General features: G+C 49.5%; 1 protein-coding gene across 10 annotated transcripts in view; it reads right to left on the reverse strand.

The window, feature by feature from the left end:
- Nucleotides 1-23,219, reverse strand: part of IKZF1 (IKAROS family zinc finger 1) — a 98,328-nt gene that overhangs the window by 62,477 nt on the left and 12,632 nt on the right. For all 10 annotated transcript variants that reach the window (XM_077781162.1, XM_077781171.1, XM_077781170.1 and 7 more), the window contains exons 2-3: nt 21,325-21,378; nt 13,056-13,175 (exon numbers count right to left, since the gene is read on the reverse strand). In XM_077781162.1, the coding sequence (XP_077637288.1) occupies nt 13,056-13,175; nt 21,325-21,364 (160 nt within the window). In that variant the 5' untranslated portion in view covers nt 21,365-21,378. The remainder of the gene's footprint in view (nt 1-13,055; nt 13,176-21,324; nt 21,379-23,219) is intronic.

Consider the following 23,219-nt stretch of genomic DNA (forward strand, 5'->3'; position numbering starts at 1 on the left):
CGACCAGTAACATCTAGTTAAGGCAGAGTTACATAAAATAAAACTGATTGACATAAGGATTGGACTGGACCTAGATTTTCTCCAAATCAAATGCGGCCCAAAACAGAAGAGCCCCAAAAAAGGCAACTTTTCACCTTCATTGGTGAGGACAATTGAGAAAACGTTTTTGAAGAGAAAACTGATTTAAACACTACTTTGGAGAAGTGATAAATAAATGACCAGCTGTTGGCAAAATTTCAGCGTGGATCAATCTGAAAAGGTTTTCTGTGCCAGGTAGGACAGCCCTTTCCAGAACTCGGATCTGCCCCAGCCAGCAGGTGGCCCCTGGCCAAGGTGGCTTCTGAGCGCTTGAAATGTGGGTTGTATGTATAACACATACTGGGGTTCAAAGACTACGACCAAAACTCATTAATGATGGCTTACATTGAGTGCATGTTCAAATAAGAATATCTGGGGTATGCCCCATCCAGTAAAGTCGATTAAAATTAATCTCGCCTGTGCCATTTGTCTCTTTGAATGAGTCTACTGGGAAGTTGAGAATTACGGCTGAGGGTCTCTTGCTATTTTCATCAGACAGGGCTCCGTAGAACCTTTGATTCCTACATTTCACACATACATTCCAGGGACGTGGGTTCTAACTTATCTATGATACCTCTGTTTCCAGTCAAGGACTGGGAGCTGCCACGTCTCAGAAGGAGGCACAGAACCCCACTGCCTGCCCAGAATTCAACTGGAATGACCCACATGGGACATCTCTAGAGAGAGTGCTGTGTGTGCTGTGTGTGCCCAGGGTAGCCCGATCTTAAGGATAAGTTTTTAGGACACACCCTGTCAGTAATAATAATAATATTAATAATAATAACAATAAAAGCCAGTGAGGGTTCTGGCTGGCTCAGTCAGAAACATGTGGCTCTTGATCTCAGGGTCGTGAGTTCGAGAATGGAGCCTACTTAAAAAAAAATTGTACAAACACCTACTGAAACAGGAAGACAAACACAGAATGTTTTAACACTTGCAGCTCCAAAGTTCAGTGTGGGGACTGCATATTAACAATAATAGCATCGCTTTGCAATTGTGAGTATATGTAGTGTTTATAATGACAAAATAACTCGGTTATCTTCTCAGGGTTAAAACCACTTCACTCAAAACCACAGCCTTCTCTACTGAGCACACAAATGTCACCGAAGACAGATTCCACAGTGACACCGGGACGAAATACGAGGCGGCCACACCAGAGAATCGTTCACGGTCATTACTGAACACAATCGCGTGAGCCCGGGCCATCCGCGTGTGCTGGGCGGCCCTGGCGGAATCCTAGACTGCTCGCCCAGTGGCGTGGCTGTCGTGAAAGCAGGAACATTCTGCTGGGTTCCAAGAAGAATAGAAATAATCGGAGAGCCGCCTGCAGGGCCACCCTAAACCAGTTTTTTTTTTCTCATTTCTGCAGGATTTCATCCTGAAAAAGAGAATGGCCCCGTTGGCCATGAGCTCTGCAGCAAGGAGCCGGCTGGGGGCCTTCCATCCATCAGTCACACCCGCCCGGTGGGGAAAGATACCGGATGTTCAGAGCTTCACCGGAATCCTGCCCGGGTGATTTCAGTGGAAATCGACAGCCTGAAGCCACATCCCCTGTGGGGGAAATACTCTGCTGGCAGGCAGGCTTGCATTTGCAGGGACACGCCCAAGACCCGCTGCTCCAAGGTGCCCACAGCCCTCCCCAAAGTAGGGCACAGAAGGGCTCTGTGGCTAATGGAATTGCAGCAACCAGCAGGTGCTCTGAGGCAGGAACTCAGAAAGGGCGTCCACGGCGCCTGGGACACTCGGGTTTGCCTCTGGTGATGCCCCCAGATGCTCACACACGGCCAAGCCCTTGCTGAGAATGTATCCCTGAGGAAGCCACCACATGGCCAAGGATGATGGAAGGGGTCAACCCCAAGATGTCTGGACAGGCATCTCCAGGTTGTATTCAATCCAAGAAACTCAGTAACAGAGACTTCCTTTCAGGTGACCAAGCCCAGTCCCACGTTTTGAAGGATATGGCGAGGCTAGACGCCTTCCTGGAAAAAAATCATTGTGATTCAGTCCCCTCTTCCTGTAACGTGGACAAGTCTCACTTTGCATTTGAAAGCCCTTCCAGCCAAAATAACAGCAGTTAAGACACAGGACATATCTCATTGGTAAGACACAGAAATGCTTTTTCTTTTTAATTTTTTTTTTTTTTTTTTTTTTTTTAGGTANCACCGACTGAGTCCCCCAGAAATGCTTTTCTAATCATGCTCCCAGGAACAAAACACGCATGCTAGGGGAGCATTCTATTTATTAACACAGAGAGGCCAGCTTTGCGTGACGTTTCCAGGCTGCGACCTCCACGGCAGAGTCACCTAGAATAAACCCTTTGGTCGGACGCACTTGCGTTTTTCCCTCACCGCCTCGGTCTTGCCGACAGGCCCCCCTCTTCCATAACCTGTCCCACAAACACGGGCCCCCGTCCACACAGCTCTCCACCAAAGAGTCTCCTGTTTTCAAATGTCGCTGCAGCTGGGATGACATTAAAATAGAATGTAAGCCAGTGGCGCGCAGGTAAACCAGTTCTCAAAAAAGAAAGGGGGAAAAGAAAAAAAAAAGCTCTAATTTGTAGCATTTGCCGATTTCCGTGGTGGAAATCCTCCCAACCGCAGTGGGCTTCAAGCTACCAGCAGTTGAACCCGAGCCCGGCAGCTCCTCTGAGCCTCTAACAGTCGGCACATTCCCGCTGGCTGCAGCACACCGCGGACTTGAACATACTTTCTAAGTTCCCTGCAAGTCTGTCGACCGCTCCCCCACTCCAAGCCCGCCTACCCCCAAATCCTAACAGGCTAAGAGTTTGAGCAGATCTGCGGTAATGCGTGGACTGTAATTTCTGCTAAGACTTTGAAGAATGCTGGGCTTATCTGGCGGGTACAGTAGCCCGGCCTCAACCACTGTTGAGCTGTGGAAGTATCAAGACAGCTTCCTGGGGCCGCCAGCCTCACTGAGCCTTTTCATCTAATTGAACTGGTTCTGTGGAAACTTTGCAGGGCAATGGTTAGGGCTCTGCTCTGCGCAAACCTTTCTACTTTTTGCATAAAAGGAGGGGAAGTTTTTTTTTTTTTTTCTTCTGGGTTATATTTACACTTCCCAAATCAGAAAATGTCCTAACCAGATAGAAGGACAGGTGGCGAGTGGTAACCACAACTCAAAACCCTTTTTTTTTTTTTCCATTTCTTTCTGAAACCCCATCGAGGAGGAAAGTTAACGAAATGTCGGTTGGTTGTTCTAGAACCAGAGATCAGTATTCTTTCGACACAGATGGAAAGGAGCGGAAAATGGAATTGGGACCTGACCACCTAGGACAGGAAATGCTGCCGATCTATCCACCCCAGTGCCTAGGAATCTATTGCCTTGGGTAAATCGATTGTATATGATGTGATCCTGAATTTGTCAGAATAAAATGAAAATAAACACTGATTTCTGTTTGTAAAAAAGAAACAACTTTTTGTTGTTTGTTTTTAAAATTCTTTAGCGTTTATTTATTTTTGAGAAAGAGAGAGACATGCACGAGCGGGGGAGGGGCAGAGAGAGAGGGAGACACAGAATCGGAAGCAGGTTCCAAGCTCTGAGCTGTCAGCACAGAGCCCGACGCGGGGCTTGAACTCAAGGACCGTTAAGATCACAACCTGAGCCAAAGTCAGACGCTTAACTGACTGAGCCATCCAGGCGCCCCAACAACTTTTCAAAGTGAACATGCACCTTTGGAGACACAAAGCATGGTTGGAAATGCCAGGGGCAGGATCCCTCAACCTTCTGTGGCCCGGTTTTTGTACACGAGTTCCTTTTGTAAAAGAAATCCACAGACAGGCTCCAGAACACTAGTGACTAAATAATCGGCCCCAAGATGCCCCTGTGAATGTGCCCAGTTGTGTGCAGATGACGTGTTCCGGCTCAAGGGCAGGGCTTGAATCCAGGGGCTCGCCTGGGAACTGTGTGGAGACATTTATTGTGAGGTGTGACACCAGGGGGAGGGACAGTCTCAGCCAAGGAAGGCGTCTCTGCCCCTAATACCAACTATTTCCACTGAGAAACAGCAACCTAAAATCATCCACAGGGTGAACTTTGAATTCAGACAAAGCTTTTAATTCCTTCCCCTTCACTTCCTCTCTCTGGGGTCCTACCTGAGAGAGCAAAGCCCCTGGTTCCATGCACTCATTTGGTCCACGCCCCTCACACCTACTTGGTGCATGGAAGGTCCAGGCGCTGGGGGTGCAGACTGAGCAAATCCCAGAGGAGTGCTTTATCTCTGAGTGGCGGCAGGCTGGACTGGAAACAATAGCAGGGTAAGGAGGTAAGGGCTGGCGGTGCCATACAGGGTGGGCTCAAGGAAGGCGCTTCTGGATGGAAACTGAGGGCAGTGAGGGAGAAGGCCATGCGGCAGGCCCGGACGTGGCCGAGGTGGAGCCCAGCCCCTCGATGGCCCAGCCTACCTCCCCTGGGCCTCCATTTGGGCTGTTCCAGTTTAATCCTTCCTCCCCACCTGTTCCCTCCTCCCAAATGGACTTTCATATTCCCCTCCTAGAGATCAGCCTGAAGGCAGTGGCATTTCTACTCTGTGCCCCCTCAGTGGTGCTCCCTGACATTGGGACTCAGGCCTCCACTCCTGCTGAGTTATTTCTGGGGATCCGCCACTGATCTCCCAAGGCCCCTGTTCTCCAGCGCCGCTCACCCTTCTCACCCCCAATATCATCTCTTTGCATAGTGGTTTCTACACCATGTTTCTTTCTAGAAATCTCATCTAAATCAAACAGTTCATTCTCTGCCTCCTTCTTTGCCTTCTCTCCTAGACAGAAATATGCATCCTTTATACCCACTCTGCCTTCCAGAAGGCTCCTTGGCTACCAACTGCCAACAGTTGTCTAATCAACCCAACACCCCATGTATTCCCATTCTGCTCAGTGGAGTCATCGCCTTCCAGTCCCCAAGGCGGAGGCTGTAGCCGCCTCCCGAATGTTCCCACATCAAGTGAGTGCACAAATATGGCAGCCACTGCCCTGTCTCCTCCTGCTGCACGCTCTGGCACAAATCGTGTCTCCTGCCGACTGTCCCCAGGGCTCTCTCCAGCACACAGATCCGGCACAGGCATCCCCCAGACTGTTACTCTGCGAGGGGTCCCGTCTGAGCACCATGCCTCACTCCCAGCAGCAAGCCTCTTCACCCATGCTCTTCCTTTCCACCCAGCCACCACTGTTCCTCAAGCCCAATGTGGATGAGTTCTCCTACCTGCTCCAGCTTCTACTTGAGGAGTCCTCCCAAACCCTCCTCTCCCCTCCGCCCAGCTCAGTGAGGAGCAAGTCTTCCTTCTCTACATTTTTGTGTGTCACTGGTGTGCATTTGGCCATGACCCCTGGTGCATTTGGGGTCACATCATCATCCCGGCACAACCAAGGGCTCTATTGACATGAGTGTTCTTGAATGGGATGTCCTAAGAGTCAGAGAAGCTGAGGTCTGAACAAACAACTAAGCTAACATCAATGGTATCTGCAAAAATCCAAAAGTCAACTCAGCAGGGGAAGCCTCACACGGTCACCTGCTTTGGATCATATCTTGAGAAACTCTAGGACGTTGTGGGCATTAATCTCTGTGCACATGCAGGCATGCTGCCCCTCTCGGGGCAGGACAAACTGAACAGAGCAGCACATCAGCCCATCTCCTCCCCGGCCCCCGCCCCCCACGCTCCTGATAGGTGCACCTTCATGGAGGTGGTGTAACGCTCCTGCACTGTCCAGTCCAGGTTGGACTCTTCTGTTTCCCCTGCTCTCTGTCTGGGACTCTGAGGGCCTTGCTAGACTGACCATGTCCTGCTCTCTTTGCCTCATTTCTTAGGGATGCTGGGCTTTTCAGGAGGTCATGTGTATCAGGGCTTCTCTCCGAAGTCACCTGCCGTGAGGTGTCACTGGCACATGTCCCACGTCCCGTGGAACATCTCACGGCAAGCTCAGTGGATGGGAAAGCTAGTGATTGCCCTGCAGTGGCCTCTGTGGATGGCTGTCCACGTGCAAGCCACTTGGCCAGTGCTTTCCACACAACAACAGGGTGTGGGCAGGGTGAGTCCTGTCCGCTCCCGGGGACAGAAGTGGTGTAGAGTCACCTGCCATGGCCAGCACGGAAGGGAACAGCAGAGCCGGGGACAGAGTTCTGGCCCAGAGACGTTCTTCCAAGGAATAGCTGTGAGCTCTTGTCAAATACCACACAGGACACACACACACCACATGCATAAACACACACCACACACATACACATACCACACAATCATACACCACAGAGACACACCACGTGCATAGACACATACCACACAAAATACACACCTACACACCATACAATCACATTCACACACACACCACAGGCATGAACACACACCACACACACATCACATCCACATCTCACACTCACATACCACACATCCACACCTCACATGTGTAAACCACACCACACACAATCCACCCAGACACCATACCCATTAACAAACACCACACACAGTACACAATCACACACCACACATTCGCACACCAGACACACACTGCACACAATATGCACACACCACATTCATAAACACACACCACATAATGTACATAGACACCTACATCACATACACTGTACATAGACACACCACACACACACACACACATGCACACACACACCCCCCACAGGCATGTACTACACACAGTATACACACAACACATGTGTAAACACCACACACACACACACACACACACACACACACTCAGTTTCAGTTTTTTTCCAGGGAACGTTCTCAAACGTGTGTGGTCCGGTCCCACCCGTCTGCAGGAAACCTCATAAAAGACACACTGGCTTCGCACACAATCCCTCACTCTCCCCTGGGGCGCCACCATGCCACCGTCCTGCGGAGAGCACCACTCCCACGTGCTCTGTCCTGGCCACCAAAGCGGGGGTGACAAAAACACATTTTGATGAGAAGTAATGATCGTATTCTACAACAGCCTCTCTTTCCAAAACCTGAAAGTCTTTCGGGGGGCGGGGAGAAGGGGGGTCGGCAAACTCACTTTTGTGAGGCCACGTCTCATGTTTGGGGAGATTCAGGAAAATGGGGGTCTTCCAACCTCTATCCTCTTGGTTTGGAAAGCTCCTGGGGACAACACGTCCCTCTCTGCGAGGCGTTCCGAGATGCGGACAGTGAGCCTCAGGTGAGTCGGGCAGAATCTTACATTGGACCCACTGGAGCACACTTGAGTATGAAGCAAGGCACGCACAGCGAGGTGAGTGAGAATCCATGTGAGGGGCTGTTACTTTTTCCTCAAAGGACATTTCCCCCCACACCCCCAACCCAGCCAGCCAGCCCCCTGGAGTCCTGCAAGCTTCTGGCCCTGCGACTGCTTCCGCAAGGGCGCATCCCAGCCGAAGGCGCCTGAGCTTGCTGCAGCCAGCGCTCAGATGCTGTGAGATAATTTTCCTCCCTCGCCAAACTGGGGTTTATCGGTTCAGAGGAGATGCATTTCACAGATAAAAACAACTTCCTCTAACTGCTGATTAGATAAGGAAGCTTCACATCCGTCCTCAGAAACTGGCTGTCCAATCTCCAATTAGACTAAAGCCACTGCTTTCTCTTTCCATCGGGAAAAACTCTCTGCACCGTGTCCCCCCGCCTCCCCGACCCCAGGCTGCCGAGAAGCCTTCCAGCCCAGCCACGCATCTACCTCTTGGCGCTGCCTTGAGATTCTGCGAAATCTTGAAAATGAAGGGGGAGATCTGCTGCCCGAATGGACCAGTTAACATTATGTTACTCTTCTTCCCAATCTGCTCTTGAACTCATGGCGCGGTGACGGGATTTTTACTTTGAATACATCAGAGAAAAAAAAATATGTCCTCACATCCTTAAACATTTTCCTGGATACAAGGGAAAGAAAAAAAAATCTAGAATTTTTTCTCCTTTTTTTTTTTTTTTTTCTTTCTTTCTAAAAGGAAAGAAGCAAACCCTGGGCAAAAGGATTCGACGGAAAGCCAAGGTAGCTTCGAGAAGGCCACCCGGGGAGTGCAGAGCTGGGCTCAGAACACCACATTGTGAGGTGATGCGCTGCCTACTGGAGTGAAGTCCTGAAGCAAAGCAGCGATCCTGGGGTGGGGCAGGTCGCACGAGTGAGCAGCTGCTAGAGAAACACCTTCCAGAAGGAAATGGGGCATGCATCAGTGCATGCTCCCGCCCCACATTCAGGCCCAGAGTAACTGATTGGTACCTATTAACTATGCAGTGACTCGTACCTGTGGTAAATACTGTGTCTGAACCCCAGGATCTGCTCATGTGGCCAAGGCATCTGGGACAAGCCCTCCCCCCCACCCCCCATCAGTCTCCAGTCTTTGGCCTTCCCCTGAGTCAACTGCTATACATTTGCTGGCTGTCTTCCTCAGGGACAGCCACCTCTCTTCTCATCTTTGTTCTCTGACTCTGGTTCGTCCTTTCCTTCTCTGCTCCAGCCCCCAGGCTTCCTTCCCCGCCAGCCCTCTCCATTCACAGGGGAGGCGCCTCCTCCGTGCCGCCCACCTGCCCAGTTAAGGAGCCCACCTTGGACCCCAGGCCAGGGCCCCCCTCTGGGCCCACACGCTTCCCCACAGCACCCTAGGGCTTGAGGAGGACCCTTGCTTAACGTCAGGACATGGGACCCTGTTCACGCAAGGAGAAGGTGAGGCAGCAAAGAAGGAAAAGATGAGGGGTCACTGAATAAAGGCAGAAAATAGGGAAGCTTGTAGTTTCCTCCCACGCAAGGCTAGCTGCCCTGCTGGACGCCCGTTCTCTGACTTCATTCCTACATGAGACTCCTTCAGAGGCCCCAGAAGAAATCTCGAGGAGAAATATTGAGCCCCATTTTTCCAGGTCTCACGCCTGGCTGTCACAGTGAAGTGGGTACATGTGGGGTTGCCCAAAGCGGTCACTGAGCACATGCTCTGCATTGAGCAGTTTCATATACGACCACTTCAGAGAGGTGAGATTCCTCTCATTTTTTAAGAGACCACGTCAGAAGCTTCAACTCTCTCCCCACCTGGAAGCTCTCCTCTGCATCAAGCTTAAACTCTCCAAGTTATATTTCAAATCTCTGTTTCCTCTGACTCAGGCCCAGACCAAAATGGAGGCCAAGTAAGAGCTGTAGCCATACTCCTCTGACATCTGGTCCCCATCTCTCTCTCTCTCTCTCTCTCTCTCTTTAATCCAGGAGACCATATTTCTACACGGTCCTCCAGGGTTCCTCTAACACCGGATGAAGGAATGAAACGTAAAACCACCACTTCTGGGCACATGGTGGCTCAGTCGGTTAAGCACCGGACTCTTGGTTTTGGCTCCATTCATGACCTCATGGTTTGTGAGTTCAAGCCCCACAGCAGGCTCTAACCCTGACAGTGTAGAGCCTGCTTGGGATCCTCTCTGCCTCCCTCAAAATAAATAAACTTGAAAAAGAATTTTGTTTTTTAATTAAGGACTGCCACTCTCCTCCACCTGGGAATGACTGACCACCACCCATCACTGGGGGTTGATTTCTACCACTCCCCACCAATTTGTCCACGACTAGGGTTGAGATTCCACATGTCTACACCAGAAGGGCAACATTACTGGTAGTGACGGCTTTGGGAAAGCACACCTGGTCTCTCTGTAAAGCAGACACGTCGGGGCCATTATTGCCCCAAGTTTGCAGTTTTGGGGCATCTGGCCATTTGTCCGTCCACTTAGGTCAGGCAGTGGCCAGCGCCCCCAGCTCCCTCTTCTAATTCCTCTCTTCGGGTTCTGTTTTCAGTCTGCCCATTCGTCGGATCAATTTTTTTTATTAATAAATTTTTTATTATTAATAAACTGTGCTTCCGTCCTCGGTGCCCCAAACGTTACCTGTTTTCTCTTTCCCTTCCCTCCAGCAGACCAGCCACAGGTGGCCTTCCTGTCTTATCAATCTTCAAAAGACCTGCTTGTGCACAAATTGCTTCCTTTTTCTGCTTTTTTACGACCCTTCTTACGTTATGCCTTTGCTATTCCGTCTTCAGCAAAGTAGGTTTCTATTTTCTCATGTAACCCTGGAAGCCCTGGAAATGAGATTTTCAGAGTTTCACTGCTGTTGCCTCTCGAAAATGGGGAAATAGGCTCCACGGTGCTAAAGGTCTGGCCAGAGGTACAACAGCCAGCCATGAGAAGGGCTTGGACTTGGATGTGAGATGCATCTTCTCTGACTCTGCAGCCTCCCCCTCTGCACCACCAGTCCTCACCACCCCTCTCCACCCCCTGCCACTCCTTCTATAGGACCAGCGCTCAACAAAGAAACTTCCCTCCTTCTGTGCAGGGAGGGGCCGCTTCTCACTTCCTGTTGTCTGCCCTCAGACACCCCTCTGCTCTTCTGGCTTCTTCCCGTGGAGCTAATGACACAGGGCTTCAAACGCACCTCCCCCAACCTCCCATCTACACCCCCCTCCCCCTGCGCCTTTTTCCATCATCTCCTATTGCAATTTGCATACTTAATTTGTTTAATGCCACATATAACGAGTTGCTTCCAGACACAACCTAGTAGCACCTACTAATACCAGTTGCGTTTCCAACAAAAATCCTAAAGCATGGTTTCTAACACTTAGATGCCACGGAGAATAACCGATTGCCTTGATGCCTCCCTGGACTGGGTCTTCCGGGACTCTGGCTCTCACTAACCGCTCCTCAAGCCCCTCCCCTCTTGCGCACTTGAGTGTCTTCATGCTTTTGCATTTCTTGGCTTCCTGGCAGTGATCCATCCCTCTTGTTGGCCTCTAGCCGCCCCCAGGGGAGCCCCGGCTCTCGGAAACAGTATCTCAGCACCCCCTTCAAATGGCTCTCCCTGTCTGGCCCTATTACAGCTACAGCAACCCCTCTTTACAAGCCAGACAGAGAGGTTTTTCAGCTGTCTTAAATTTTACAATCCTGGAATTGATCTGTCACAAACTTCATCCCACTAGGGGAAGCGGGATAAAAATCCTGTCACATGTGGCAAAGGAACACTGGTGGGAAACCACGGGGAACCACGGACTGGGCCCAGCTCCACGCCCCACCTTCCCAGGGCAAACTGGCATTTAGAGCTCAAGCCTCGGCCAAGAGAACCAGCCTGGGAAGCAGTCAGAAGAGCTGGCAGCCTGATGGCCTCATACTAGGGAAAGGTCCCCAGCAAATGGATGCTGACAAGGGGCGGTGTATCTAGAATATTGTGAAAGCACCTGTAAGGAGCGTGTATTGACCTACGCCAAGTGCACTGTGTGCTGTCCTCTGCTCTCTGGGAATCAGCCGACTATGGGGGCAGCGGCAGGGAAACCAGGGGGTTCCCTCGCTGGTTACCCTACAATGACCCCAGAGTCCTGACACTGATGTCTGGGCTCTGGTTCACTGGAACGTGAGTGGTGACATAGCCACCCATTTTCCTCTGTGTCCCATGTAGGTCAAGAGCATGTGCTAGCCATGGTCCAAAGTGCAAGAAACAATACCCCCCTTACTGGCTGCTTCAAAACGGCCCTGCGTCGTCTCCCCAACATTAGCTATTTGGGCGCCATCTTTGCAAATCTTCATCATACACGTGTGCTCTCACTGGTTTGAAATTTGGCTTTCTGATCTACATCAATGTGTTTTCAAAGGAACTACTGCAGCTCGTATATGATACACCATTCTGGCTTGCCACAAACAGGAAGATGATCTTAAAAATAAATGGATCAATGACAAAGCGGCATGCTCTTCTGTGTCCCAACTTTGGGAACCCCAGAAATGATGTGGAAAATCCAGAAATGTTTCTCTTCCCCTCCCCGCACCCACGCCTAGCAGTCACCGTCTTATAGGACATGTAAGTCATAAGTGTACTTGTTTCCCTGGTTCAACTACAACAAATGGCTTTAGCCACTATCCTCGTCTGTGTGTACAATCAATTGTGTAGTGTTCTTTTTTTTTTTTTGTAAAAGAGCACTTATCCCCAGAATGCTCTTGGTTTCTAAGACACATGGAAATAATACAAAATGCATTTCTTCGTTACTACATCAAGATGTCCTATAGAAAGATAGCTGTGCTGGCTTCCAGGACCCTGACACCATCACACGCACCACCCTCCTTGGTGGTGGGACTTAAACAGCCTCTCCACAGGGGACCCATGCCACATCGTCTCCACCTGCGTGCCCGTCTTGATATTCTTTTGCGCAAATGCGTGGCTCTCAATATCACAGTTTTGTTTTTTTTTTTACTTCAGAAAAAGAAAGAGAAAATAGGTATTCTAAGGAACCGTTGACTCATTATCTCATGAGAACATGGTACAAAGTGTGAAAACTAGCCTTTGAGTTAGAAATTGAGTCTAATTCTGACTCTGTATCTGACCTCAGTTATTTCACTGAACTTCTTGGGAACTCCATTCTATATAATAAAGAGGGGAGACCAGGCTTTCCAAACATGAACTGTACCGTGTAAGTTAACCACGGCAGGGACTGTGGAAACTTCCATACCTCTTTATGGAAAAGGTATGTGAAAAAAGGCTTTTTTTTTTTTTTAACATTTAACATTTCCTATTTTGAGTTAAGTTTGGCATTTAAGACATGCAGCAGAGAGGGTCGACATAAAATGGGCAGACTTGGTTTCTTCTAAACTGGAGCTCAGGCTAACTCACCCTATTGCATTAACGCATAAAATGTATAATTTTCACTACCTAGAGTCCCTCAAATTGGGTATTCCTGTGGCACCCTGAGGACAGGAGGAAGCGCTAGGGACGTGCCCCGACTCAGGGTGCTCTGCCACTGTGCTGTCTGGCCCGTGCATGTGGGTGTCACGGCTATGGTGACCTGTCCGTCCTCCGGCACACACGAGGGCCCCATCCTGGTGACCTTCACCCCGCACCTTCCTAACACAGTGGTTTGGGGGGAATGGCAGGTAAGATGATCCCACCGCCTGACCGATGACTGTGAAAGGAGACGAAGGGACCCAGGTGCTAGGAGAACAGAGTGTGCCCCAGCCTGCCAACAGGACGCCTAGTCGGCCAACTCACCCACTCCTCTCTCGGACTTGGAGCTCTGCTGTCCCCCAGACGTGGTGGAAAGGTCTTCGGGGACGGGCATGGGTTCATCCCCATCATCCGGAGTGTCACTCACGGGGGGGCTTTCCTTCCCTGAGGAGACAAGTAGCAGCTTGAGTTTCCGGGGCCGCGGTCACTGCCGAGGGCAGTGATTTATACGGATTTCCGTATGATGGAGAATATGGGGTGGCCTAGCTCATCAAAACCAATGGTACTTTTCAGACATTCTCACCATCGTTGTTGGGTGCCAGTGACCCAACTTCCATAGCCTCATTTATGATGTCTGTGTGACACCCCCTCCTGTGGCCACACTAGCATTTATTTAAGTCCTTTTTCTCTTTTTGAACTTATTTATCTTTTAAAATTTTTTAATGTTTATTTATTTTTGAGAGAGAGAGAGAGAGCACAAACAGGGTAGGAGCAGAGAGAGAGGGAAACACAGAATCTGAAGCAGGCTCCAGGCTTTGAGCTGTCAGCACAGCCTGACGTGAGGCCTGAACCCATGAATTGTGAGTTCATGACCTGAGCCACAGTCGGGCACTTAACCAACTGAGCCCCCCCAGATGCCTCTCTCTTTTTGAATTTATATTGCTTTCCATCTTTCTTCCTCTTAAACGACACCATGAATATCCCAGTAGCCAATGTTTGCACATGCTGTTAATAATCCTCACAGTCTAAACCCCCAGAGGGTTTGTGCAGAGGTCAAAAGGCACCTACTTTTTTCAAATTTTATTTATTTCTGTATTTACTTTTATTATGGTGGGGTACAGAATTGAGAGAGAGAGAGAGAGAGAGAGAATCCCAAACAGGTTCTATGCTCAGTGCAGAGCCTGATGTGGGACTCAATCCCACAACCCTGGGATCATGCCATGAGTTGGAAGCTCAACCGCCTGAGCCACCCAGGTGCTCAGGCATCTACATTTTTGAGACTAGCCACACAGTATCCCACATTCTTTCCTATAAGGTGGTTCCAACCTACCCTCCTGCAATCAGGCTTCTTCCCACCTTCCTATTCATTTGTGTTTAAGGTCAGCTGACTGATCATTTGCTCAGAGCTACACATGCTGGGGCTGCTCATCACCTTTTCGAGAGCTAGGGAATATTCTGCCAGTGGCCTGATTCAATGCCACCTGGCAGGGAGAGCAAGCTTGGAAAGAGAAGGAACAGGGAATCCAATGCCTCCTGAGACCATGATTCTCTCTGTGAAATTCTCACTTTGAAATACAATGAAAGGATCCACACAATTAAAAAGTCACTTTTCCTTTGCAAAGTGAGATTTAGCAAATGCAGTAGGGTCTTACAGGATTGCTAGATCTTTTCTGACTGTGTTAGAATCACGTTTAACTGGAAGCTCCCCCAATGAGGAGCCCACTCTCCCCTCTGACTTCCAGAAATCCAACGCTGGGAAGCTATTACTGGTAGAAAACTCTCTTCTTTTCCCTTGAAATTGAAACACCTGTATCTTCTAACCTTCTAGACATAACTTAAAATTGGGTTAGGCAACACAAACCACATGCAAGAAACACTTGGTGAGGCCCAAAGCTGACCCAAATAACCCATCAGGGCCACGGCAGACCAGGGGAGACAAAGACCCTCCAGGAGGTTAACAGAAAAGTGGAAGGTGGAGTTAAATGTTTACCGGCTGGGCTGGCTACCTGGCTTCACAGGCAAAGGACATCCACGCACAGATGAGCGCAGACGTTTGGGAGAGTGCACAAACCATCAGGACCCAGAAAACACAGCTAGAAAACACTCTAGCTGGGCTGTGATCACTACAATTGGCATGTTTTCGGACAGAGCATTATTGGGGATACCCAGGTAGCCAGTACAAGACGGATCGTTAACGATGGGGCAGGATTGTAAGGGTTTCTCAAGAAAATACAGAAAGCCAAAGAGTAACTGAGGGCAAGTGAGTGATGTGAGAGCCTTTCTAAATGTGCACAGCGTCAGTCACATTTCAGGTGCTCTATGGCGAGGACAAACAGAAGCTAAATGTCGCAGCGTTATCCTTTCTCTGTCTTATAAATGGGGAAAACCTGGGCAGGAGAATGTGGGAGGAAAATGGACCATCTGATAACTGGTTTTTCCTTATGACTGTCAAGAGCAATGGCCAAGAGCAAAGTCAAAAGACTTTGAGAACATCAGGGGGTGGTCAGAAGATGATTCTTCGCCTCCTCCTCCTCCGCCTCTTCCTTTACCTTCTCCTCCTTCTTTCGGTAAGATGGATCTTACACAGAAGTTCAATACAGAAAACCAGTCTTCTGTGTAAAGTAGGGACACGGCATGGTGGGGAGGCTGAAGGCCATCTGCCTTCTCAAAGACCTTCTGACAAACCCCCCAGAACAGATGGTGGAGACCCCTGGCTGAACCAGCTGACCCAAAGGTTAAATGTGTATAGAGTGAGTTAGGCGGTGCGCACGTGTGTTTTTATGATGAACCAACTGTCATTATTATGGGGTGGGCGTGGGAGGCCGAGGAGCTATTTATCTTCTCTGTGATGCTTGCTTCCCTTTGAGATATTCCATGATGCTCTCAGAAGAAGAATCGGGACTTCTCCAATGAAGGAACATGGTCTCCAATGCTAAAGTTCGTGCAAGTACCTCTTGATTCCTCTTCTGGCCGTTTAACTGCTCTGTTTATTAGGCGACAAGATCAACCACACATTATGGACGATGCTCATGTAAGAGATGGGCATCCTAAGAGTCCTGTGGGTCTGGTCAGGCTCCAGCACCGCGTGAAATGCCAGCTCTCCAGGGCCCGTCATCCTGTGTCTCAGCCCTCCCACTGCTTCCAGCGTGGGGGAGAAAATGCCACCAAGAGGGCGGTAGCGATGATGATCCCAAGATACCACAGGTCAGACTGGTCAACAGGAGCGGGGCACACACCCCGGGGAGAAGGGACAGTAAACACTCATCCCTGATGCATACAGTGGTGTCTAATAGAAAATCAGACCTGGTAGAGAGCAGAGGGATATATATTCACCTTCCCTCCGAGGGCTCTGCTGTCACACAGCCTGACCTCACTTCCAGTCACTGAGAGTTTTAAAGAGGTGGTCCGATTTGCCTAAAAGTCCCCCAAAGTTTGGGCAGCCACTAAGACATGAATCACTCACACAAGCCCTCATGCCCCGTGGTCCATGGAGGCTCTCCCTGTGGGAGATTTCTATGATGAACACTTACCCCTTGGTGAAAACCTTCTTGTTAGGTGAAAATGTGTGTGTGTCGCTCTTAAACAGATGTGCTCGGTTAACCCTTTAAAAAATGCAAAACCACGGGAAGCACTATAAAAGATACACATGGAGGGTCATTAGGTCAACACATCCTGAACACGAAGACAGTGTGACTGGAAGTCACCTGACCCAGGATATCGGTCAAACAGAAACATGGAATAAGTCAACTATTAAGACAGTAGAATGAGGCTAACAAGCATGATTTTGGCCAATCTCACAGTCCTGTTTGGAGCAATAACTCACAATAATTTGCAAATGCTAATCTGTGGAAGGAGTTTACGGAACTGTTCTGTTAACGGCAGCGAGCCACAGAAACACAAGGTCTGTGTCACACCAGGTGCCTGTATGAAACACATCACATCACACTGTCCAGCGGACGGTCATTATTTTCATGGAATAATTTAGGAGGTGAAGTATGATTTCACTTAGCTAGAAAAATTAGAGAAACTTCCTACCAATTTGTATTTAATCTTCCTACCGCCTCGGCTTCAAATAAAGCACAGGTAATCTGTGAGAAGTATTTTGGGCAAATTAGATGAGAAAACTGTATAATTTGCTTATCAGAAGCAAGTTCAGTTAATTTTCCAAGTAGGTTATAATTCATGCAACAAAGGTCTGTGATTCCCCATCTCACAAATGCAAGAGTGGGTTTTTTTTCAATTTTATTTAAATGTTTATTTATTTTTGAGAGAGCGAGAGACAGAGTGTGAGTAGCGGAGGGGGAGAGAGAGGGAGAGAGGGAGACACAGAATTGGAAGCAGGCTCCAGGCTCTGAGCTATCAGCACAGAGCCCAATGTGGGCTTGAACCCATGAACCATGAGATCATGACTTGAGCACAAGCCAGACGCTTAACCAACTGAGCCACCCAGGTGCCCCAAGAGTGGTTTTTATATACGATGACCCAGGAGAACATAATTTCTGGGAGTAAATAAAACTCAGAGTATAGACTCCCAACTCTGGAATAGTGGGAAAGCTTGCAACCCAGTGCCCTGTCTGGTTCCCTGTGGGACTTCTGGTCACTCACTGAAATTCTCGAATCTCACTCTGCAAATTGAAAATGGTACCTGGGAGCTGGGTCCACTCACCCTTCAGTACAGATAAGCCTTGTTTCCCTAAGCAGCCTCTGTTGCCTACGGAGCATACCTCTCCTTTCCACGAACCAACAAACATCATAAAGACTATTAAGAAGACCTCCAACGTAGCTTTAGGGTCATAGGAGCCCGAGGACCATTCAGTGTCAACTGGTTCACATCCCTCATTTTGCAGAGGACGCTACGGTGGTCCAAGAGGCAGGAGACCCACCTCAGGTCCCCTAGCTGGGGACAGAGATGAGATATGGATATGGGCCTCACCATCCCTATTCTCACACAGGCTGTCTCTTCCCTTGGAAACAAAAACAAAAAACAATGCATAGCCATGAAAATATTCTGGAAAGGTTGCCAAAAAGAAACAAAAACAAAATGAAAACTAACAAACTTTACCCAAAGAATGAGTGACTTGTGCCCCAAAGTTAGGGAGAGGCTGGGAGTGCCTGGGTGGCTCAGCCTTAAGCATCCAACTTCAGCTCAGGTCATCATCTCGCGGTTCGTGGGTTTGAGCTCTGCGTCGGGCTCTGTGCTGATAGCTGGGAGCCTGGAGCCTGCTGGATTTTGTGTCTCCCTCTGTCTCTGCCCCTCCCCCACTCATGCTCTGTCTCTCTCTGTCTCAAAAATAAAATAAACTACAAAAAAAAAAATTTTTTTTTTAAATAAGTGAGGGAGAGCCTGCTCTGTGCCGACCGTCCACCAAATCTGTTCAGTAAGCTGGTCTCAAGTCGTGGGTATGAGTCAGTAAACACTTGCTGGGTATCTACCCTCAAGACCCAACTGACCAGGGCTCAGTCCACATTTAGGATAAACCCCCAGGAAGAAAGAACCAGTGCCTTGAAAAACTGTCAGATATTGACTCTTTCTTTGTTTTCCAAGTGACTGTGTCACAGGTGCAAGGCTGACTGGCCATGGCATTGCCAACGATGGAGCATTTTTGAACCCAGCAAACTGGCACACAGTTCACGGGGTTCAACTCGGAAAGTCTGTGTTTTTTCTTCCCTGGGGACAGAACCTGACACTGAAGAATTTTATGGGAAAAGAGGGTGATTCCGTGACACATTCCTCAGCATATCGAGAATGTCAACTCCTGTTTGACTAAATGAACACCCTTATTCCACAACGAACTGTCACTGCCCTCGATTTCAGAAATGGAAGAGAAGCAGCGATGTGTCTGGATGTGAATTGGAGAATCAGCAAGAAGCAGAAGTGTCCTTCCCTCTTTCGGGAACATGGCACAGCCCTTCAGATGCTCTGCTCGATGCTGGGTTACATCGACCAGAAGTGCCGTTCATGTTCTGGAAGGAGCATTTCCTTTGCTGAGTGTCAACAAACTGCATTTCAGACCAGATCTAGAATCTTCTTGACCACAGAGGCGTTTCCTTTTTCAGGAAGTCCTGGGCCGTGGGACTCCATGCATTCTTACACCTGTCCCCACTTTCAAAAGCCAACATCTAGAATAAACAGAGCATTTTGCATAATGGTAAAGGGCAGGAAAATGAGAGGAAAATGAGGCCTTTGTTATTGTTGTTAATGAGACACGAGACCAAACAGTCTGGAGATGTCAGCTCAGGTCAGGGCTGTCAGCTCTGGCTTTGGGACCTCAGAGGACAGAGGTTTCATTCAAATGTCACCTTAGAAGCTACCCAAGGGGCACCTGGGTGGCTCAGTCATTAAGCCTCCGACTTCGGCTCAGGTCATGATCTCACGGTTCATGGGTTCAAGCCCCGCGTCGGGCTCTGTGCTGACAGCTCAGAGCCTGGAGGCTGTTTCAGATTCTGAATCTCCCTTTCTCTCCGACCCTCCCCTGCTCACGCTGTCTCTCTTTCTCTCAGAAATAAATAAAACATTAAAAAATAAAAATAAAAAAAAAGAAGCTACCCAAGCAAGGGGTGCCTGGGGTGGGGGTGGGGGGCTCGGTCGGTTAAGCCTCTGACTCTTGAAGTCAGCCCAGGTCTTGACCTCACAGTTTCGTGAGATCGAGCCCCGCATCAGGCTCTGTGCTGCCAGTGCAGAACCCAGTTGGGATTCTCTCTCTCTTCTCTCTCTTTCTCTATCTCTCAAAATAAATAAATGTAAAAAAAAAAAAAAAAAAAAAAAAGAAGCTACCAGAGAGAGAGCAGAAACAACGAAAGGGTCTCTTTTGCCTTTGGAAGATTTTAACATCCCCCATTTTTTGACATGCTAAACCCCTCTCCATGAGGCTTCTGGCAATCCTGGGGTGGGACCCGCTTCCCCAGGGAGGGCACACACCTCCTCCAGGCAGGCATGTCCACTGGCAGCCGCCAGCCCCCCAGCCCGGGTCAACAGGAGGCTTCCAAGAGCCAATCTATCCCTCCACTGCCCCACTGAAATAGTATTTTGTTGTTGCTGTCGTTATACTCCTGTTTCAGAATCAAAGAATGTGTCTGAGAGAAATAAATGCAAATAAAACTTAAAGACATAAATCCTGTAAGGACGTAAAGCCTCCCCTTTTCTTCCTCCACAGCCTGACCTCGTTCTCATCACCAAGCTCCTGAGGGGAAGTCTGGATCGCTACCTACCCTTGCAGAATCTTCTTCAACAAGCAAGCATGTAGACTGAGTTTGTGTGCGTGCATGTGCGTGCACATGTATGATTTGTTTCCCTTTCACAGAATGGATCACGCCTTGCATACCATCCTGAAAGCCGCTTTCACTTCGGCATCTGCCTTGGACCTGTTGCAGGATGAAGGTTTTCACACCATCCTTGTTCGTAAGAGCGGTCTGAATCATGGGTCGATGTGCCCAAGTTCTCAGACATTAGCGTCAACGCCGCTGGGAGCGTCTGCCTCAATGCCCTGTGCACTTGTGGGTGCAAATCTAGAAGGAACTCCTTTAATACAGCAAAGGTCATGCAGGGGAACGCCAAACTGCCAGCCAGTTTTCACTTCCGCCAAGGTACGTGACACACCGACATGGCTGGGCCGACAGGCTAGCCTTGGCCTCGTTCTCTGCAGCCTGGGAGTTTAAGTCCATACTTGCTGAGTGATGAGATGAGCTGGGCCAGAGGAGGCGGGAGACGTTTGGGATTGTGGCATGAACTTGAACCTTCTCTCCTGCACATTCTCCAGTGAGCAAACACCCACCAAGTGGGGCAGCAGCCACACCTAAGATCTCCATCTCCGCCATGAGGACAGACTTAGACCAAGACACAGAATTCAATGAGAACTTGGCAACGAGTGGGAACAGGTCGGTCAGGCCGATCATGACAGGCCATTCTCCCATAGAGGCCAACCCGGGACTGGCCATGAGCCTGGGAGGCTCTAAAAGGTAAAATACTGAAAGCCCCAAGCCCAGACGCAGGACCCGACAGAGGGTGGGCTTCCCACGCCTAGGAACCCGGGAACCATGCAGGCTTTGCGGGATGGGCTGGTGGGTCCTCCTGCCCAGCACCAGCAAGGGGGACACTTGGGCCTCACCCCCCCATCACCTCCATGTCCAGGGTCCCCCATGATGAGAAGAGCCACGTCCAATATGGCTTGAAAAAATGTTCGGCAAAGGGGAGCAATGCCTAACAGATACTCTAAATTGTGTTTTTCGGGTTTCTTTCTCCCTCTGAAACACCACCGTTGGTATGTGTCTGGGGTCCAGAGCAGATCGATCAGTTATTTCCTCACCTCTCCTCCCCCCCACCCCCAAGTATCAGCCTATATTGAACCCTTTCCAGGCTGCCCTTGGATCTCACAGGAAAGCTAATTTCATCTGGGAAATGTTTCTGTTCAGGTTCTCAAACTGAGATGAACTCAAAGAGTTGACAGAAAACATGGACACCAATTCCACGTTGGTCTTTCCTCTGGCAGGAAAACCTGTCTTCCTCCCTCGGGAACTCAGCGAGTGCCCAGGCCCCTGGCACCCGGTGGAGGCTTCCTCACGGGCCCCCCATAGAGGTCCCCCGTGAGAGTCTCACCTGAAACTCGGGACATGTCTTGACCCTCATCAGCGTCCATTGTCCTCAGGTTATCTGAGAAAAAAAGAGGAAGGGATTTTAGTTTCAAGCAAATGACTAATAAGATATGAAGAGAGCAAGAAAGAGAGAGCGAAGCTCTATGCATTTAACAACAAGGTTATCTACCAAGAATAATGCATTTTCCTCCTCACATACTTGCTGGAGTATCAGCCTGGCACAGACCCTGATCCTTTTAAAGACAGCATTACAAAGATTTATAAAAATATCATTACGCACACAGGAGGACCAAATTTGTTATTTATTGTTAATTTCCTACTGCATAATAACCCAAAATGCAAACTGACTGCAACAAAATTAAGCAGAAAATTAAATGGCCCTGGGTCATTGTAGGCACAGAATTCATTCTCTTGGCTGGTCCATAGTTATGTTCTTTCTAATTTACTGAGCATGCATCGATGAACCTTGAGTCAGCTTGGTGACACGCATACACTCAGCAATCAAAAAACGAAGCAATTTGCTGAAGAATGTCTCATTTACCCAGGCAGGGCTGCATATCTGAGCAGCTCTCGCACTCTCTCCATCAATAATGAATACACCTCCAGCCTGGCAGATGGGCACCGCGGCCGCTTCCATCTTTGTCCCCGCTCTTTCAGGGACCCTGCCTCAGACGTCGCCAGCGTGCTCACACAGGAAGTGAAGCTCACGACGGCCGGAGAACAGGGCCGGGGCAGCGCCCAAACCTTCCTGTTTGCTGACACATGGCTGGCCCCTCACGCTAGTGCAGGGACAGAAAACCAAGTGGGAAGGACAGCCCTGGAGGGTGACAGCGAGAACTCTGCCCCACATACCAGGCAGAGGTCAGTGCTCATTGGCCCTGGCCTGACCTCGGAGGTGGGGGAGCCCTAGGAAATGACATCTGGAAGTCCTGTGGGTCAGAAAGCTCTGGCCGGCAGAAGGTCCGGGACCTCAACAAAATCTGCTCATTCATGCTCTGCTGGACAACCTCGGGACAGAGCCTCCTCTAAAGCAGCAAACTGGGTCTATATGACCAGCCTAAATCAGGCCACCTGTGGGTCTGGGGGGGACCCCATCTCTGTCTCTTGGGTTTAGGTGGGTGGATCTGAGCCCCGCGAGGCCAGTTTTCACTCCACTCTGACACTGGTGGAGAATTCAGGGGCCCTTTCCCTCTCCCATTCGGCTGAGACTACACAGGCAGGAGCAAATTTATGCGTTATGTCTAATGACACATGCCTACACGGTGCGCAGAATCCGTATCTTCCATATCTGTCGTATGGGACCAGTCACAGAGGAGACACGGATGTCTATCACTGTTTTTCTGGACGGGGAGGGGTTTTCAACTCTTTCTAAAGCCGCTGCACGGGTCTGAATTGGGGCAGGAATTTTCCAGGCCAGAGTGTGCGGTGCAAGGTGACGGCCGCTGACCGCAGGACGGAAAGGGGCTCAGGGCCCACATGTATTTCAGCCCTGGGACAGAGGGTCCGTGACAGGCGGGAGCCAAACACACCAGCCCCAGAAGCAAACCCGACACTGGCATGTGTCTGAGCGTCCAAGGCACCAGTCCTTCTATGTCAAACAGGTAAAACTCTACGATTCTTTGGAAACCGCCAAAACAATGACACAGCCGGATGAGGAAACTCTGGAATCTCCGTGCAGTGTTAACACAAGGTCTGGTTTTCGGAAGGTGAGTACAGTGTTTTACCGCGGAATCGCACAGACCCATCTTGAAATGTCCCTGGGTTGAGTGGGAGACAACTTGTTGTTACAAAAACTCTTCTAAATAAACACTAGTCTAGGGGCTGGGAGACAGGTTCCTGATTAAAAAAAATAAAAGTATGGGGCGCCTGGGTGGCTCAGTCGAGTAACTGTCCAACTTC

This window comes from Crocuta crocuta, unplaced genomic scaffold (assembly GCF_008692635.1).
Source record: "Crocuta crocuta isolate KB4526 unplaced genomic scaffold, BGI_CrCroc_1.0 scaffold108, whole genome shotgun sequence".
Classification (NCBI taxonomy): Eukaryota; Metazoa; Chordata; class Mammalia; order Carnivora; family Hyaenidae; genus Crocuta; species Crocuta crocuta.